At 42.7% G+C, this 19906-nt stretch overlaps 1 protein-coding gene across 2 annotated transcripts in view; it reads right to left on the reverse strand.

The window, feature by feature from the left end:
- The window catches only part of SAMD5 (sterile alpha motif domain containing 5), a 260920-nt gene extending 245665 nt beyond the window's left edge, over nt 1-15255 (reverse strand). For both annotated transcript variants that reach the window (XR_011048553.1, XM_068405344.1), the window contains exon 1: nt 14730-15255. Coding sequence is in view for 1 of the 2 variants with exons in the window: in XM_068405344.1 (XP_068261445.1) it covers nt 14730-15200 (471 nt within the window). In the remaining variant the exon portion in view is untranslated. The remainder of the gene's footprint in view (nt 1-14729) is intronic.
- Nucleotides 15256-19906: the final 4651 nt, after the last annotated feature.

The raw sequence follows: 19906 nt of genomic DNA on the forward strand, positions 1-19906 counted from the left end.
TAGCTTAGGTTTATGATCACAACTAGACTGGTAGCATGGAGGGGGGGAACTGGACTGCATGCAAGGAGATGGTCTGCTGTGTACCCAGAAAGCACGCTACACTCTCCTGAAACTGGTGGTGTAAGTGACCAAGAGTGGTTACTTTCTACGTAAGGGAAGATAACAGAAGGATGAAACAAATCTGTATTTGTTGGAACAAGATTCTTATGCTGTATAGGGAAAACCTTATTGATCCTCCTACATAAAAATTCTTGTTTCATGAATCAAAAAGTGACAAGATGTTTTAACGGTCAACACAGACTTGTCAAGAACTAATTATGTCAGATCAGCCTAATCTCTTTGTATACCAGAAAAAAAAACCTCCAGGAAAAACGGAAATAAAATGCCAAAAATCTTGACTTAATTACATCTTTTGGTGCCGTTTCACAAGATATTTGTATTAGCAAACTAGGGAAGCACAGCCTAAATGAAAGTAACAAATGAGTACAAAATATGAGGAAACCCATATTTACAAACTGTGTATGGCAAAATTTGAAGAGGTATCAAGAGAAGTTTTGCAGGGGGCTGTCCTCAGTACAGCAATAATCATTATTTTTAGTACTGATTTGTGTAGAGAAACAGAAACAGTGCACAGGAGGCCAGGCTTAGACTTCAACACGGCCTTAAACTGGAGGGAGAGCTTGGTAAATACAGGGGTGTTGCTCATCAAGGACAACCGCAAGAAAGTGCACCTGACTATGAATCATTACATACAGCAACAGTGGGAAACAAACAGCTCGCTCTGCTACCTAAAGGTCTCAGGGCCTCCTGTGGCTCCAAGGCACGAGTCAGCAATATCATAACACTACAAAAAGGGTAACAGCTATATGTGGGTAAACAAAGCAAATTATCGACTGCAAAGACAGAGTAACTTATGTTCTGCCTAACGCCAGCAAGGCCCCTTCAGACCAATGAGGGAGAGAGTACAGAAGGGACCAGCTTCAAAGAATGAGAATTGCTCTAGAAAGTGTAACCTAAAAGGAGTATTAATGAACCATCTTCTTTATTTTAGTAGAGACATTTAGGTAGGACTTAATAGTACCCTCAGAAAGCTAGAGGAAAAGAAAAAAACCTCTCTTCTCCATGTACCTGGCAGACATGGCAAGAAATAACAAGGTAAAATCATTACGTGGAAGATTTACGTAAGATACTAGGAAAAAAATTTTAGCAGCAAAACCAGCTTAGCATTGTAAAAAGATTAATAGCCAAGATTAGGATTGCCAGTAATGCAACCTCTGTAAAGTTAGAAAACTGCTTGCCAATTAGTAGTCTCAAAATCCAGCTTACACTTGAGGAAAACACTTGCCACTATTCAGAGGTATTGGACAAGTATTTCAATCACAAAAATTACTAAGGGTAGGTATTACCAATTAGCCAAACAGCAGAAGGACATTTAACTCCCAGTGTGGACCTGATGTCACAAACAGAATCACTTTTACACCTTCGGCAATATCCATTTAGTCAAACCTTAGATATACTGAAAGGGAACACATGGAAAACTGCTACACCAATTTCACTGCTTTTTCTGCCCTTTAGAGGCATGCAGTTGCTTCAGTTCCATGCAGCACTACCACTTAGTGGAAAAGAAGCTTGCATAAAACTGCAGGAGTTTTTTCTAAACATATTCTTCAGCTGCAAGCTGTCTAAACAACATCCAGAGCTGTGATTTAAACATGAACCTATGAAAAAAAAAAAAAAATGCTTTTCTCTTCCAATTTTTTCTTGTATTTAAAAGACATTGACATTATTTGGAAACCCAAGGTTTAATTATTCTTTATACACAGTTTTGGGAATATAAAAAAAACCCCAACCTTAGAGTTTTATTCACATACCCTTTAGGCCCTTTTTTTCCGCCCCCCCCCCCCCCCCCCGCTGTGCTGACAAAACAGCCTACAAGGGCACAAGCAATGGGCTAACAGGTCTAAAAACGTGTGTTTATCAGGAAAGGGAGCAGAAACCAGAGATTCTGAAGAAAAAGTGAGGGAACGTATTGGCAGACAGACAGCAACTGCTCCAAACACATCACTTCAAAAAAAGAATAGGAAATTACTTACAATGTCTACCAAATTTCCACCTTTAGGATTGATCAAACACATAAAGTAAACCAATCTACCCATCTCCAAACAAATTCCGCCATTTAACCAAATTCAAAGTGATCTCCTCCTTGGGGCAAATAGTTGCAAAACAATGTGATATAAACTGGCAGTCTAAAAACTTTTTTCTCAACCTGGCTGCTCTTGAGATTTCTTTACTACAACTCATACCTCCTTTCCAAATTTAGCTCCTCCAAGGCAGTTTAGGCCCAATAAAGTACCGATAATTAACATATAGGAGTACTCTTCTTATACAGGCTAAAAATCCTTTTGAAAGGGCTATACAGCATCAGTAAATAATTATAGCACAATTATCAACTTTTTCCTTTTCTTGCCTTCTAAATATTTTTCATGTACCAAAAAACATCTTTCTTACTACGTTTTCTATTCCCTTACTTCTAGCTGAAAAACAAAAAACGATCCAGAATTTCACCACGTTGTTTGACAGGTTATGACTTAACTTCACAAGTCTCCAAACTGGAAAAAGAAAGGCGGGGGGGGGGGGGGGGGGGGGTGCGGGGATGTGAGGAAAGCAAGAAAGAAAAAAACCTCCCATTTCAAAGAGAAAGGACTTCTACCAGTTCATGAAAATAGCAGCTAATAAAAATATATTTAAAAAGCCATTTAGGTCAAGGCAAGGTTTCAACTAGAAACCATAATGGTTACATTTTTTTATTTAGTACTTTGAAAGCAGAATTGTAGGTCCTCAGCAAAAAACCTCAGTCTGATCCTGACAAAAATCAATAGCAAAATTTCCACCGACTTTCACAATAGGGGGTAACGGGGTCAGAGCCTACATACCTGGCAGAATCTATTGTGAACATGCTTTTACTTTTGAAAATTCTACTATAAAAAAAGGCCACTGATAACACTTGGTGCTTAAACTGCACAAGTCTCCTTTTAGAGCAAAGAGCTATTTACCTACCAATGTACGTTTCAGTTATATATTCTGCACGTCTCACTTTCAAGCAGCTAGCAAATAGACTGCAGAAAAGTACACAAAGACAAAAGTTCAGTGCTGCAATCTGTTTAGAAAGCATTACAAAATCCCTAAAACCAAAACCTAAATATTCATGCATGCTCCTAAAACCACATAATATAAAAACTGTAAATATTGCTATGTTAGCATATTATTTCTTGTCTGTGTGATACACACAATCACTAACAGATAATTACTATTAAGATAACTATCTGAAAGGGTCTACAAAAAGGTTGGTGTGGTTTTTTTTGTAAATACAATACTTTGCAAGAGAAACCTGCACTAAAATAAAGAAGCATTGGTCAAAAGCAATGCCATTTAGAATGGAAATTTAAAATCTTTTTGCAGCAGCAGCAGCCAGAGAAGTAAAACAATATATCAGCAAATAGTAAGAAGGGAGGTGGGGAAGCCTCAGAGAATAAAGAAAAAAAAACAAGCTTGTACTACTAAAGAGCCAAGGTAAGTTCTGGGAGGGACTGTCCAAAGAAGCAAGGTGTTAGTGAAAACACCTGAATTGTTCTCAAAGTCATTCTTAGGACACCACTTCTAAAAGTTCATAACAGAATTTAAATACCATGTTTAATTTGAAGGAAAAACAATGCTGCCACTTCAGTTAAAAACAGTTCATCTTGAAAATTTAAAATTAGACCCTTATGAACTGAAAACTATCTAGCACTACTAGTGAAGTGTATACTCATACTGCACAAACTATCAGGGAAAACGACAAAAGATTATGAAGTTAGAGTGTTCTAGGTGAAAGGATGAAGTTATTTTTGTCCAGTTGTATAGCAGATTCAAACTAGAAAAAGACATTTTTCCATGATAAAAATGACAAAAGAGGCAAGAAGGAACATAAGCTCTTGAAATTCCTTCACTACCTTTGCCTTGAATTTAATTCATATTCATTGTAAGTAGGAAGCTATTTCTTATTAAGATGATGCTCATTTCCTTATCCCTGTAGGAAGAAGTGTGCTCAGCACAAAGGAATTTCTACCTTATTTTCCAAATCTGCATCAATACTATTAACTATTACATCAATTGCAGCCACTGAAAGATCTATAAAACAAGTTCTATGAAAACAATTTATTCTCCTGGACAAATCCGTGCTCCTTCCAAAACCAAAACCATTACACACACACGAAGGATATACTGCAATAGCTTATTTCCTGTTAGACACCATAGGAATTGATTTAATGAATCCAGTAGCTGCATAACCAGTTCTTTTTAATATACGTAAGGTTAGAATACAAATTCTCTTTTAAGTAAGTCTCTAGCTCCAAGATGAAATAATTCCTTAGGGAAACATCTCAATCTTTTACAACTTCCTATATAGGTGAATTAATATGCGCTACTGAAAGCTCATACGAAAACCACCCAGTTTTGTAAGTGATGTAATATTTTATAAAATGCACAGCACCCACACTATCACATAGTTGCTACAGTATCAGTACAAGCCAACTTCAACAAGATATTCACACTACCTCTAATTATAATAATCTCTGCTTTCATTGATATGCATAAAGCTTACCTATGACAAACTGTATTGCAGATTATCTAAACTCCGTTGGCAAAATATCCCAAACTGATTCAATCCTAGCAGTGCAACTCATACTTATGGAAGTAAATGAGCACCAAGGCCACTAGCCTGGGAGTACCCAGGAGCAAGCCTGGCTCAGCTGATTTCCATTGCCACCTGATAGCAATTAAGTTAGTTCCCTTCCTTTCACTTCGCAGCACATGCATGCCTTTCTATCAAAAAGAATAAAATAATTTTCCCAGGGAATTATTGCATCAGGACCCAAAGTACTACTGAAATGAGAATTTTTCAACATTGCTTCAAACACTTGAGTTTTTAGACCACAAATCTGGGAAATAAAGTCAACTTTTTAGGAGAATTTTGCCATAGCCTTTGCTAGGGATACTAATGTTACTTCTTAAAGAGATACAAAATGAGTGACTGGTTTTTTTTGTTTGATTTTGACATTATTGGCAATGACACACAGACATTTTATTACTTCTAGTCACTGGCTGCATGAAGTGTGCCCTTACTGTATGTAATTTTTAGAGCTGGACAGAAACCAGCGAGTGGTATTGTCAAAATTCCTCTTGCTCCATCCTGCTCCACAAGCTACAGAGCATTATTTTTACCACTGTGTAAATACCAAGTGTATGTGAAAATCCTCCCTCTAAAATACACTCTTGGCAAAATCTTATTTAGAAGTTATCACAGCAAAAGTCCCATAAATTTTCTTCACATGAAAATAAAAAAGCAGGTGAAATTAAAGTGACTCTTTTTTTCCAGATCTCTTGGTGCAGTTTCAGTCACATTTCCTTATTTCCTTTTTTCCCCCTTTTTGAAGTTAACACCTTAACCTTTCCATAGTCGTCTTTAGTAATCCTTGAGTTTCTTTAGGATAGTGTTTTAAAACAAGATTTGCTTGTGATGTTTGGTCTGATGTGAGAGAGAATGTAGACTCAGAGGCCAAAATAGTCACTCATTCTTATCTTTAGGTTGAAATTTTTAGCCTAGGAACTAGCACATGGAGATCTGTAACAGACCTTCTCAAGGGCAAATTCGATTCTTGATGACTCTCTATTCTGGTACTTCTCATTCCCTAGCTATGGGAAAACCTCTGCTAAACTAATAGCTGGATAATTAGGAGGAAACCTTAACTACAAGGTGTACAAAAGATCAGAGATGCATTTTTACAAAAATTCTCAATGCAGTACAACACAAGCAGTTGTAAGTAGAACAGGTTTAAACAAAATTTGAAGAAAAAAATTTTGTCAACCACTAAACAATTGGACAATAATTCAGAGATGCTACAATTAGAAGCAATTATCATGATCACATGATTAGCACTAAAAATTATGCCAAAAAAATCTTTCAACACGTTTGCATTGAACTCATAACTTTTGATGAGGTTACAACTTATTTTCTTAACAATACATTCAGTCTTTCTTCAAAAAGACCAAGTCAGTCCCATACATACGTTCGAAAGCTATTATACATCCTCCTTTCCTAGATCGATCCCTTCTTTCTGTCACAGAACTGGGGCTGGAGGGACTTGGGATAACTGCAACTTGTGGCAGTTTTAATATTAAAATTTTTAAGATCGAAGTCTAGAGCTTTGGCTCTGTGAGACGAGTTGGGCTCAGCCACCTGCATTGGTCCATGGGAAGGCAGCTGGGGGCACTCAGCACCAAGGAGAAAGAAGTGATGGCCCCACTCTCTGCTCATCAGAGCATGGGGGAGGAGAGAGAAGGATCCAAATTGCAGTCTGGGAGTCTGGGGCAGCAGGAGAGGGAGATGGAATGAAACCCATACAAGGCTTGAGATGGCATGGAATGGGATGGGATAGATGGGATGAAGTGGGAAAGACACAGCATTGTCTCAAGCTGTACAAAAAGGTATTGCTGAATCAGTTCTGTCTTTCCACCCAAACAGATCATGGTTAACACTCCTCAGCTTTGTTAAGCGAAAGTAGATTGGGGAGAAAAAGGTTAGGGAGACCTAAGACAAAAGATACACAATCTTGGGTGGGAAAGAGATTGCTCTTATGGAAGAAAATAGTGTGCCTTGAGGCAGACTTAGGGGAGATGCTTTAGGAGAAGTCAGGGAATGGGTAGCTCTGGGGTACACAGAGGGCTGTGGGACAGCAGAGCTGCAAGATGTGGAGGCCAAGGGACAGGAGCTTGCTAGTGCAGAAGAGTCACTCCCAGCAAACATCTCTATCCACAAGCTAAGGGCACAGATGCAGAACTGGCACCCACTCCTAGTTTTGGGTTTTGTTTTTTTTTTTTTCTCTATGGAATATTGACTTACTAAGTTTTTGGTTTATACTGGCTTCTGGCCTTCTTCACAGCATGAATAGCCTAGCTCCAGCTCACAGCCACTGAAGTTCTTAATGCCTTTTTCTGCTAATAAAAATATTTCCTTCCATGCATGTGAGAGCATGGCCAAATGGCCACTTAACTAACTCTGGGAAAAAACAGTACAAGCTTTTCTTGGTCCCTGACTGAACGGCAAGGTTTTTTCCAGCTTTTTAACTCTTTTCTTAACCACATCAAATTTACCGTGTGGTTTCTGAGGCACAGGCATCGGAATCAGACTTAATTTCCCCATAAAGTTCCCACTGACATCATATGCACTGATTACACCACATCCCTGCTTCAGGGTGTGGATCCTCAAAATCAACGCCATTCTTCTTGGAAAAAAAGAATTTGTGGAAGACATACATTTGTACATGGTTGTAAGTTTTATTTGCTATGTACTATTGCCATTTCTCCCTGATTTTAAGTTACTGAGAGGACAGCTGTAAACAACGATGTGTACTTGATTCCAGCCAATATACATTAGTGGAGATTTCAGAGAATATTTACCAAACATTTATTCTAGGACAAACCTGTAAAATCTATGTTCAGCAGTCTGCCTTGCTGCTGTTCAAGCTGCTAATCATGATATTTAAAGCTCTGAAAAGTTCTGATTTCTTTTTTTTTTGCATGTTCTGCTGTATTTATCATTCTCATCTCATGTCATCCTGTTCTCACCCACCACATCAATTACAGTCGGTAAGGGTGTGCTTGTCAGCTGATTTAAATTCCAACACTTCACGCCAAACCCAGCATCAAATGAAATCACTGGCAAAACCCCCACTGACTTCACTGGGAATGAGACCAACTGGAGGAGCAAGGCTCCCGCGAGAGGCATGCATCACTGTCACTCACATCCTGCTGAGTTTGTGAGAACCAGGACTAGATACTATTTGAGGGCCCTTCTACTTGTGTTTCATGTGACACACCACTTCTGTTTTGTTTTGCCGTAAGAAAAGTTTTTTATTATCTGCAAGGAACAAACTGAAGAGGCTGGATGAGTCACTAGAGACGGTCTTTGGCCAGGCCAGCTTGCAGACTGCCTGTGTCAGGGAAGGTTCATCCGAGTCTCCCCTTCCTGCTGCACCGCCAGTCCCAAAATAACGCGGCAGTGCTAAACATAGTGCTGCCGTGCTCTTTTAATAAACGACGATTCCTGCAGCGTGTACAAGCCACCACATTTGTCAAGATAAGCACATCAATATGAAATATCATATTAGACTTGACAAAGAGATTGAACCAGATAGCTTTGTCAAACACCAAGCAAAGGGGCTCATTCAAACTGACAAAGCAAGAAATTCAAAAGTTGAAGCTACCAATCTAGTCTTAACTCATTCTGTCCTCTCCTGCTTTGGAAGAGTCTCAAACCAGTAAGTGAACTCCTGTAAGTGATATAATAAATTCATTCCTAATCTGCAATAACAATATTCCTGTCACTTCAAACCCCTCTGCTGCAGTTTCAAAAATTCTGTAATAGCTGTTAGTATGTTTCAGATTATACATATAATTATCTATATACCTTAGTGGATAGGGACTCTTCATAATGACATATGCACACAGAGTATAACTAACAGGCAAAATTAACAGGCATAAATAATTGCCAAACAGCCAAGTTACTGGTTATTCCTTGATCGCTTTTCTGTTACTTACACAAAAACTTTACTCTTAATCGTAAGGCAATGGACAAAGATGCTGCAGTAGTGGGTCCCAATGCTTCATCTGTCTAAAATTTTTCATGACTTTAGGCAAATTCTTCAATTTCACATCTGAAATCAGGGACACAGCTGCCTTAATGAATATGTGAGATGATAGTGATATTGGTCATAAACAAAACTAGAAACATGGTTCACACGATTACTTTGTTGGTAAGAAATTATCTTGGCTTCTTTGGTATTCCTCACACATGGTTGTGTAACAGTAAGGGCTTCAGCATCCTACTTATGGTGGAGACAGAAGCTCTGGGGGTGGGGGTATCAACAGAAATATTTTCCTTAAAATGTGTTTTCTCCTCAGAAAGACTTATGATCACCAAACTTACTTAAAAGAAAACAGGTACATCCGTGTGTGGAAGTGAAATTGCTAGTTAGACGTTTGCTGCACCACTGGTGGTGTCCCTATTGATGTGCAACACACACACAAAACCCCGCATTATGTGAGAAAATTCAGTTCAGCTTTGCACCACAGAGGTCTGACTGAATCATGTCCTTTGGGGGAAGAAAAACCCTTCAGGGAACTACAAAAAGGGCAGGCATTTCTCTTTTGCCAGGGAGATGTAAATTCAGCTTTTCCTTCAAACTTAGAGCCATTTGGAGGGTAAAGGAAGGATCCCCCTTACAGGACAGCTGCTTCTGCTGGTAGGGGCAGGCTGCTCAGCCCCTCACAGTTCCTCGGAGCTGGGAGGCACACGCTCCCCTTCTCCTCTGCCAGCCCCCACCATGACCAGAGCTGAGAAAGGATGCTGGGAAACTGAGCATGATCGTAGAAAGGGAGCGAGAAGGCTGTGGAGCTGATGCTATCCTCTCTCAGGACTCCACCTTTAATATACCCTAATAAGATCTTCCTCCCCTCAAAACTGAGAGATAATGAAACCCAGGAAGATTTACATTCAACATTTCCAGAGGAGATTGAATACACTCTAAAATATTCAAGAACAATTCAAATGCAAATACCCACAGTACTCTATTATTCATATTCTGCAACATTTAGCCTTAATGGTCTGATTGGAAGAAGATCTTTTCCAGTTTGTTTTCTGTGAGTAATAAACCAGGACTTTGAAACAACTGCCCAGTATATGGGGTGCTATATTTTCTTTAAAGGAAAACAGAGTTATGAAGTCAAAGGCAAATTCAGTGGTTTCTTATATAAAATACCTTTTCACTTCCTGAACATTGCCTGTAGCTTTGCTAATTTATTGCCATGAAAATATTGTTACTACTTAATGCAGTAGTACTTTTGTCAATAGGCAGGCAGCTTTCCCCAAGGCATATCTGAGAATGCTCTGCTAATCAGAGTTGATGCAGTTATTCCAAAGCAGCCAGGTCTTTAGAAAAAGGTTGATGTTTAACTCTAGCATGGGTGAGTGTTGCCATTTCTTCAAAGCACAATATTTTTAATTCATTGAATTCACTTCTGTAGATATCTAAAGCGATGACTACATTATCCAGCCCCAGACTCAGCTTGAACCAGTGTATTTCAAAGCACTATTGCTAGCATCTTTACCTCTTAACATTTACCTTATGTGAAATATTCCTCATTTTGTAGTGGCAAGGATTAAACAAAGATTTAATCAGAACCACAAATCTGTGCTATATCATGAGCACGGAACTTAAAAAAACGTGGCTGGGTGTTTAAGCAGAGACTCAGTTTGATCTGACTTCTTACTTTTCTACATCTGCTTGAACTCTTGAGATTATAACCTCAAATGCAGCTGAATTTTTAGTGTTTGTTTTCCAAGCATGCTGATAATCATGAACAGCACGGTGAGTGAAAATGAGGCCACGTACACATACCTATGTCACACTACAGTTTTATTCTCTCTAATAAATACTGAAAATTACATGAGTATAACTTCACTGAGGCTAAGCAAATCATCTTAATTGGTGTGGGAGCTTTTAATGCATGTATGTTTTCAGTGATTTTTAATGTATTCGCAACTCTCTGCAGATGAAAAATTGAATAAAGTTCCTCATGAAACAGGTCAGGCCATTTATTTCAATTAGAAATAGTAACGAAATTCCAGTAAACTATTAAATGTCACTTAATCTATATTCATGATAAATAGCATACTTAATTTCTTTTGGCATGTTCCACAATGAGGTACCCTACTTGTCTTTATATTGACAAATATAAAGAAAGCTTCTCTGCTTTCCCTACCACAGTGACATTACTCCTGCTCAAACCCAGCATGGACATAATCCACTTTGCAACAAGCCCACCATGGCAAGAAGTGTCTCCGTATGGAGGTGAAGGCTCTAATTCCTCTGATCTGGCTGGTTCAGGTCAGCACTACCCTTTCCATCGGTCGTCTTCACTGAAACTCAGGGGGGATGCTCATTCTGCTTTCCTTCTGCCATCAGACCCATCCCCCAAAATTTCTACGTGGCAAAAGAACGTTAGTACTATTCCTACACTGGGCATAATTAATTTCCTAACTAAGGACAGAATTACAACCATCAAGGAGAATTTTTTAAAAGCAGCTAGATGTTTTGAGATGACACAGGTGTTTCACTTGATTCAGAGAAGTACTACGGGTTCTTGTTTGAAGGGATTTCAAGCCTATCACCTCCACAAGAAGCTTCTTAGATATATGAGTCTTCTAAGGTTATCAGCCAGCAACAGCAGGCATGAAACTAAAACAGAAGGCTTTGACTATTAAGTAGCATCACCAACATGGAAGAAAAACTGACTTCTGTAGAGTTCTCCTGAATTACAGTTATATTTCTTGGTTTATACCTGAAAAATATATAAGATGCAATTTGAAGAGGTGAGGCCTTGTTCTAATTCTCCTTGGAAATAATCAAGATGGCCTGTGACAATTCTCCATGTCTGAAGTCACCCACACACATGGCTTCAATCCAAAGTTTGCACGTCTTTTAGAGATTTATATTAAGCTTTGCTAAGTAGTTGTTAGTAATTTTTGCTGACTGTAATCAAACTAGGTTAAACTAAAATTTACCATCCCAATACATTTCTATCTTTCCCACTCTGTTGTTTCACCCTTCATCTGAAAATAAAGCAACAACACTGAAAGGACAGCAAAAGGATGCTTTTAACACATCCACATCCAATACTCATTTTTTTGATCTATTGACATGTCTACAGCTTGGGCAGCTAGCAAAAGGTTATAAACAAGGCAGAGGAGCAGCACTTCCAGTTCTCAGGGATGTTTTCAAATAAAACTCCAAAATTGTCAGAGAACTACACAACTGAACACATGAAGTATTCTTCAGGAAACAAGTAAAATGCATATACATAGATGTGTACATACATATATACACACACAAGCATGCTCCTCCATTCATAGCTACTACTTTCCATTCATAGATGTTAAGAGGAAAAGATGATGATGTTCTCCATGTAAGCCATGGAGGGAAGCAGAAGGCTAGTTAACAGCTCAGCAGCACCAGAAATGCAGACAGATGTCAAACAGGTCAATGTCTAGTGCCCTGCTCCAGAATACCCACGTGACCATCTCTAGATGGACATTTGATAAATGTAGACAAAAAACTTGACACAAGCCTCAAGCTGATTCTTTAATCCTGTGAACAGCAGCGAACACATCCAGTTTCTTTTGACATGCAGAAATCTGTACACTGCATATTCTATACAAAACGTATAATACAGGTTGCTTAAATAATATACACAATTTTCTAAAGTGTTTTGTTTTTTTTTTTAAGAGACACTGTTATAATATGGCTCTTTCCCAAATGAAAGAATACAGTATTTTATTTTTCTTGCTCTAACCAACATCCAATGAATAATGTACAGTGACGTCATCTTTTGCTATTCCCTTTAAGCCATTTTGGAGATGGATTGCTACAGTGGGTGGCATTCAGAATAAGATGTTGAGCAACACACACTCAAATCTTGCCAGCTTGATCGTTTCTTGCAACATGCTACGATGTGAAGTGATTCACACTGAGGAGATGGAGAAAGTTTTTCTATTACTGTAAAAAAAATGATGTTATATGCATTTATCATCCAAAATAAATACATTGACACCACAGGCTGAAATAAAACTAGGAAAGTAAGCTTGGTTCCTTTTTCTATTTCAAAATATTGCATTTGGATTTAAACCAAATAAAGCTGAGTGATGCTTTCTGTGTAAGATGAGCTTGCCCTGAGAGTTAATCCACACTATTATCAGACCCATCAAATTAAAATAAGGTGAGCTAAAGAAGAAATCAATGCCAAAAATTTGAATTTCCTTGATGTCATATGCTGGCATCTTAGAAATTTTACAGTTCCCAAGGAGGAGATATAGAAGAGAGAAGGCAGAAGATCCACTTGGTAAAACAGAATTGGTGACTATGAACATACACGAAGTCAAAAGAAAGAAGGGAAATGTAGCTGTGGAGGTGGGTAATGTGCTGCAGCTACATCAATAAGCCAGAACCTTCATAGAAGTTCTTTTATATAAGACATGTAATGGTAATTTCAGATGGGTGTCAGTCCAATGATGTATCACTTCAAAGGGAGGGAAAAAAAAAAAATCTCTGTCAAATGATACAGTAACTTTTGGAAGATGGTGTACTTAGACTAGATGTTCATGGATGTTTTGTTAGATTTGGCTACAGTCCTATCAGATTTGATACACTGTCTCTGACAATGTCATCAGCCAAATGTTTCAGGAAAAGAGAACAAACAAATATATCAAAGCAGGCAACTGTGCTGTACTTGAGAAGTGAGTAGTAGCCTTCTATCACCAAGCCGTTAAAAAATCGGGGTCCTGAAATTTACTGTCCTATCAGTCTTAGTATCTGCACCTCCACATTGTTATCCAAGTTGAGTTTTACTCATCCTCACATCCAGGTCCCCCACAGCAGATAATTAATTCTCAATTTAAATTCCTTACATTTCTGTAAACCCAGACCTGCAGACTTCCCCATGACCTTGCTTCCATACCTTCATAAGATTTTCAGAGGTAAAAAGTACCCACAAGTTGAAGGTCAACTGCAACTGCTCGGTCTTTCTGAAAAATCAGACTTCAAATCATTAAAGAAAATAGAGAACTTGGGTCATCAAACAACTTTGAAGCACATCATTCTGAACTCTGAAGCAACCATGCACTATAAGGCCTTATTTTCTTTCACAAATCCTTTTCTCCTCCATAGTAGTATCCATTTAATTCCATGGTTTTACTTATTCTGCATATGATGTTTTCTGCAGGAAACCTACAGAAAATTTTTGGCAAAACAATTCCATCTTCCAAACCACATTAATTTTATGTTTTAACCTTTTCAAAAGATAAGAATTAGGTAAATACTGGGATTTCATCCAACTGGAATGTACTCTTCTGAGACCTGCACTTTTCTGGCCTTTGCTTTCAGCAGCCCATGTGTCCTGGATATAGACTGACCTGCGCTGGAGCGGCTGATGAACAGTTTTGACATGCACCAGTCACTACCCTCCCCCAGTAAATAAATCCAGGCAACAGAAAGAGTTGTTCCTCCAGCCACATTACCACTTGCTTCATGAGCCATTTCTCCAACAGAAACTTACACTAAAATATTACCCTTAACAAAAGATGGGAGAAGCCATCACTCTCCAACACAATGGAAAAGTTTCACAGAAAGGAAAAACAAACAAACAAAACCCCAAACCACTAAGACCATCCTGTCAATTTCTGCCTTCATGCTCCAAACTAGACTGGACTAAAAGAACTGGTTAATGAAAAAAAAAAAAAAGAGTCGAAACCAAAATGCAGCGCAATGCTGCGCCACCCTGTAAGTCCACATCAGGCCAAGTGTTGGTGGATCTGACCGGCATTGGCCCCACTCCTCTTCACACCTGGCCGGTGCTAAGTCCCGACCATGCTTCTCTCCAAAAATGCCGCTGACACGGCTGAGACACTGAGCACCAGTGCACGGCAGAGATGGGACCAGGCCCTGCCAGACCTCCTCACCTCCAGCTGGAGGTCACCCAACCCCTGCCTGTGGGAGGACTTGCCCGGCTGTCACCACTGCCCACCACACCTGGGAGCCACGGCCCCTCCGGGGGGCAGCGCCCGGCGGGGACCCTCTTACCTTGTTGGAGTAGGGGGGTTTACTCAGGTTGATGCCGTCGCGGATGAGCTTGTCCCGGATCATGATCTTCAGCTTCAGCCTGGGGTAGGCGGTCAGCCCCCCGCCGCCGGCCGCCTCCCGCCGGCCGCCGGGGCGGTGCCGGGGGGCCGCCCCCCGCCGGACCCCCTCCTGCCCCGCCGCACGGCGGGGGCAGCGCCCGGCCGCGGGGGGCGCCGGCCGCGGGGGCGGCGGCGGCTGCGGCTCCAGGGTGAAGTACAGCCCCGCCGTCGTCTCGTCCGCCTCCTTCAGCCGCCGCACGGCTTCGTGGATCCGGCGTCGGTGGTGGGGCACGGCAACGCCGATGGCATCCAGGTCCGGATCTCCGATCTGCTTGCAGACCTCCAGGTCGTCGTAGCCATTATCGACGAAGGACTCCGCGTACTGGGGGAGCTGCAGGGTCTTCAGCCACTCGTAGACTATGTTGGTGCACATGCTGGCTCCAAAATAATAATGACTGCAACTTTCAGCACCGAAGCCAGCCTCCCCCTTTTCACTTCTCGCCAAAGGAAATAAAAACAACCCCAAAACTGCGATGCAACTCAAAGGACTCAAAATCAAGGTCAGGAAATCAACGTCCACCAGGAAAAAAAAAAAAAATCCTTAAAGCAGATCAGTAGGGCACCACAAGCACTGCTGAACGAAACCCTCCTGCTTATTCCTCCTGTTTTCCTACCGCCAAGTACAGCCGCTTTCTGCCACCGGAGAAGGGAGGCTCGGACTACAGAGAAGCAAAATGTAAGGATGCATCCCCTAAAATCCCAAGTCGCTGCTGCAACAACATCCACCCACTTTCTCTGGAAGTAATTCGCCGTCGCTGTCTTTTTTTTTCCCCTCTTCCTTTCAGTGTTAGTTTCTGTTTCTGCATCGGTCTCACCTTCCTGCGCTCTGTCGCATGATGAATCTGTTTAGTACGTGTAGCTGCTTTGGTACACGATCATGTTGGGGGAGAACCGAGCGCAGGATCCCCCACCTTCGCCCAGCACAGGCAGGGGTGCCAGTGTGCAGTGCCCTCCGTCCTCGTGTCTCTCCCGGCAGCGGGTGCACACGGCGGCTTCTGCTTTCCCTTTAAACAGGTCCTTTCGGATTAGGAGGAAAAAAGAAGGAAAAAAAAAAAAGACAGATAAGAATCCCATTCACTTTTCCGAGTTACTTTCCCACTTCCCCTTCATCCCTGGGATGATGGTTAAAGGCGCTTCGCCGGCAGCGAGCCCAGAAACTGCCTTCCAACCCTACTTTCTCCGCGTTGATGCCGGCGGTGCTCTCCCGGCCCCCTGGGGCACGGAGCCCTGCGCCCGGAGCGCACAACTTCCCCCACTTTCCCCTATCCCTGCTGGCCCTCCCGCCGCTGCCCGCAGCCGCCCGCGGGAGGCGGCGGCGGAGCCGTGCGGACAGCCGGTGCTCCGTGCATCCTCCCGCGGCGGCGGCGGCTTGTCTCGGCGGCGGGTGAGCTGATCTGCGGCAGGTCACTGGCGCTCCCCCCTCCTCCCCCGGCTCTTGGCGCTGCTTTCCCCTCCCTGCCAGCGGTACCCCGGAGCGGTGCTCCCCTCCCGGTCCTCCCCCTACCCCTGAGGCGCCTGACGCGCCGCCAGCAGATTTCCTCCGGCTCCTCCCGGTGCTCCGGTGCGGCTTCTCCCCGCTCCTCCTCTGCGCCTGTCACCTCGCTGCCAGCCCCCTGCCCCACGTTCTCCCCAAGGCCTTTCCAACTTTCCCGGCTGGCAGCCCCCCTGCCCGACACACCGGGGGCGCGGGGAAGCGGCTTGCGGCCGGCCGGGGGCAAGGCGGCCCGGCCGGGCAGCGGCGGGGGGCTGCCTCCGCTCCGCAAGCTATCCGGAGAGCTTGCCCGTCCGCGTTCTCCCTGGCAAGTGAGAGGCACAGCGCCGAGGGGGCACGGCCCGGGGAGCTGCCCCCCAGAGCCCCTGGGACAGCCGGACCGACGACGGCGGCTCCCCCGCGGGGTCACCGAGCCCCTCCGCGGCCGAAGGACGACCCTTCGTGGGGGCAGAGCGGGGCTGTCGGCGGGGGCGAGCGTTCCCCCGCGTCTCGGGGAAGCGGTGCGGAAAGGCGGGAGGCGCCGGCCCCGCTCTCCCACCCGCCGCCGCGGGCTGCCCGGGGCCGGCGGAGGCGCCACACGCCGCGCTGGGCCCGCAACGCCGGGCGGGCAGCGCCCCCGCCAGGCCGCTGCGGAAAGCGCGGCCCGGCCCGGCCCGGCCCGGCCCCACCGCCCCACCCGGCCCGGCGGGGCGGGGTGGGGTGGCCGAGGCTCCCCACTCCCCTTGCCGAGCCCCAGGGAGGGTAAGGCGTGGACCCCGCTGCCATTTTAATTTAAAACAGGTTGAAACTTGTTTTCTTACGAAAATCCCTCTCGCTCAGCAGACCCTTCAGCCCCGGTACTGAGGGAGCCGGAGCATTTGGGGCGGTCCCTGCCAGCCGGGTCCCGTCAGAAGGGGCAGGGGCGGGGGCACGGGCAGGGTCAGCCCGACTTGGGCTGGGGGGGCACCCAGCTTGCCTCCCCGCAGCACGCCGCTGCTCGGAGCAGGTGTGCCGCAGGAGGAGTGCGCTCCCTTTTGTGGTGTGGGGGGGTTTGTTTGTAACAGGTTTCCTGAAGGACCTTTTTCAGCAGGTAGGGGTTACGTAGCATAGCAGCATTCTCACGAAAAGCCTTATATTACAAGGTGTTTTGAAAAGCAAAAAGGTTAGATATTTACAAGTGGTTAAAATGCAGCCTCTGAATATGAAGCCTAGAGATCACAGATGCATGTGCTAGAAGGGGAGAAAAGGAGAAACAGTGTTTTATTCCATTAAAATCTCCTTCCATCCCTCTTCTTTTTCTGTATATTGTTTTCCTTCCAGGCCACATAATATTTCAAACCCTCTTCTCAGGCCAGAGATTGAAGCAGCAATTATCTTCTCTTCACAGACCTTGTGAAAGACTGACAAGGCCAGAGAAATTAGCAAGGAGGTTCTGTGAAATGGAGCTGGAATTGACGGTGTGAGAGAGAAGAAAAACTGACTGATACAGCCCATATTCATTGGGCTTATTGACAGTACATACAGAATTGTATCATTTTTATGTTGTATTTTAGAAGGGTCTTGGAAGGCTTTTAAGGTATTGCAAATGTAACGACTCAGAAGTACTTGGTAAACTGCAGGTCTCCCACCTGTAAAAGGGAAGGGTCTTCACTTCTGAGGGGACAGCAGGAGGAGAAGTGGTGCACCCCCACGGGAACACGGAGTTTGACAGCAGGTTACAACATTGTGAAACTCTCTCTGGTTGTGTTTGACATTGATTTTAGTTTCACAAAACGAGTTCACCTGGTAGCAAATACAGCAAAAACTTTTACATGGCTTTGAAATACAAAAATAAACAACAATTAAAAAGAAAATGTTAATTCCTCCTTTAAAAAAGACAATCAGACGTCCAGGCAACCAAAGACCAGTCCACCTCACCTCAGTCCCTGGGAGAACTTTGGGGCAAGTCTTTGTGAAGACTTACATGAAGTTTTGGTGGGTAGTTAGAAGGGGCATACCTCAGGGGTTGACACTGGGGTCAGCACTGTACAACACCTTCACTGATGCCCTCAGTGACAAGGTGGAGTACATCCTCAGCAAGTTCCCAGACGACACCAATAGGGAGGGGTAGTCAATATGTTGGGAAGCTAATTTGGGAGGGAAAAAGAAGGAGAAAGGTCACAGAGTGGCACAGAAAGAAATGAAGGCATGTTTTGAGTGATAACAGCAAACTCAGTTTGAAAACCCCCTTTATGTGCTTTTTATTAAATGCAAAAAATGTTAATTTCTGAGACATTGAACTGTGGTTTCAATCCAGCTGAAATGTAAGAGTGTGCTTGCTGACTGTAAAGCCCCACCTATCATGCATATTGTATCTATAGGACTATTAAATCAATAGGGTATTATCACTCTAAACAGTATTTGTTACAATATTTGCAGATTAATTTCAGTGGTGGAATATAGACACTGTATTTCACCTTAAATTTAGCTTATGTCTGCAGTTACTTATTTATACTTGTGTTGTACACACATACTAATTAAGGTGTTTGTATGTTACAAGATGGGAGAAGCTTTCCCTGAATGCATAGGTTTTCCTGACATACCCTAAAAATAGGTAGTGCCTAAACAAAGAGCTGCAGCACAAGCAATTTGTAAATGAAAGAAGCACAAGCAGACAACTAATAAGGGTGAGATAAAGCATGTACAGGTAAGTCTGCTTTCAAGTTCTAGAATAAACAGGAGAATGAAATTATGTGAGCTAAAAAGTAAATATATTAGCGCCACTCATCCTGGCTTCCTTTATTTAGTATCATACCCTGCTCTCATCATGCAAATAATCATCCTCTTTTCTAGGATTACCTAAACCCATGCACAGGCTGTGGAATGGTCTGTTGTTTCTGACCTTGCCGATGGACTATGTAAGAAAGGATGAGACTCTCAGAGGAAACCTGAACTGCATTGTCCTAGGAGAGACACGCAACATGTAATAAATAATATTTTCTTACCTTTTATAAACAGGTGAGAAAAGGACACTTCCCCCCCCTTTCTATACTTTGTCATTCAAATAAAGACCACTTCTTTCCAAGCTTATCTGAGCTTAAGTTAATCAATCCACAGTTTGACTGGAATTTATTTGAATTGTGTGGGCTGTTGAATATTTGACACAATGGGCTTAATTTCTAAAGTGGTCCGTATGACTGGATTGTCTCCAACATTTCCAAACTCAGTCTTGACTGTCTTTTTCAAATTCAGCAGATAATAAAGGTGGGAAGATGTATCAGAAGTCACACCGACGATATAGGATTGCTGCAGCCACAATATATATACACACATATGGAGAGCAAGTACAGAAATGTTTGCTATAAAGTTGCTGGTAGAGTTTTTACACGTAAGCAGTTTGGTAGTGGAAGGTAAGGACCAGATTTTTGCATTTGCATTTGCATTTTCATTTCCGTTCCAGCAAAATGGATAAAAGTTATTTCTAACTTGTATTGGGAAGAATCAAGTCCAGGTGAGATGCATGGCAGAAAAAATATGATTTGTCCTGAGGACTTTTTTTCTGCTCTGTAAGATTTGCAGGCCCACTAAAAGGCAAAACTGAGATTCCTGGCAGGTTTCACCACGTCAGA

Source organism: Nyctibius grandis, chromosome 1 (genome assembly GCF_013368605.1).
Source record: "Nyctibius grandis isolate bNycGra1 chromosome 1, bNycGra1.pri, whole genome shotgun sequence".
Taxonomy (NCBI): Eukaryota; Metazoa; Chordata; class Aves; order Nyctibiiformes; family Nyctibiidae; genus Nyctibius; species Nyctibius grandis.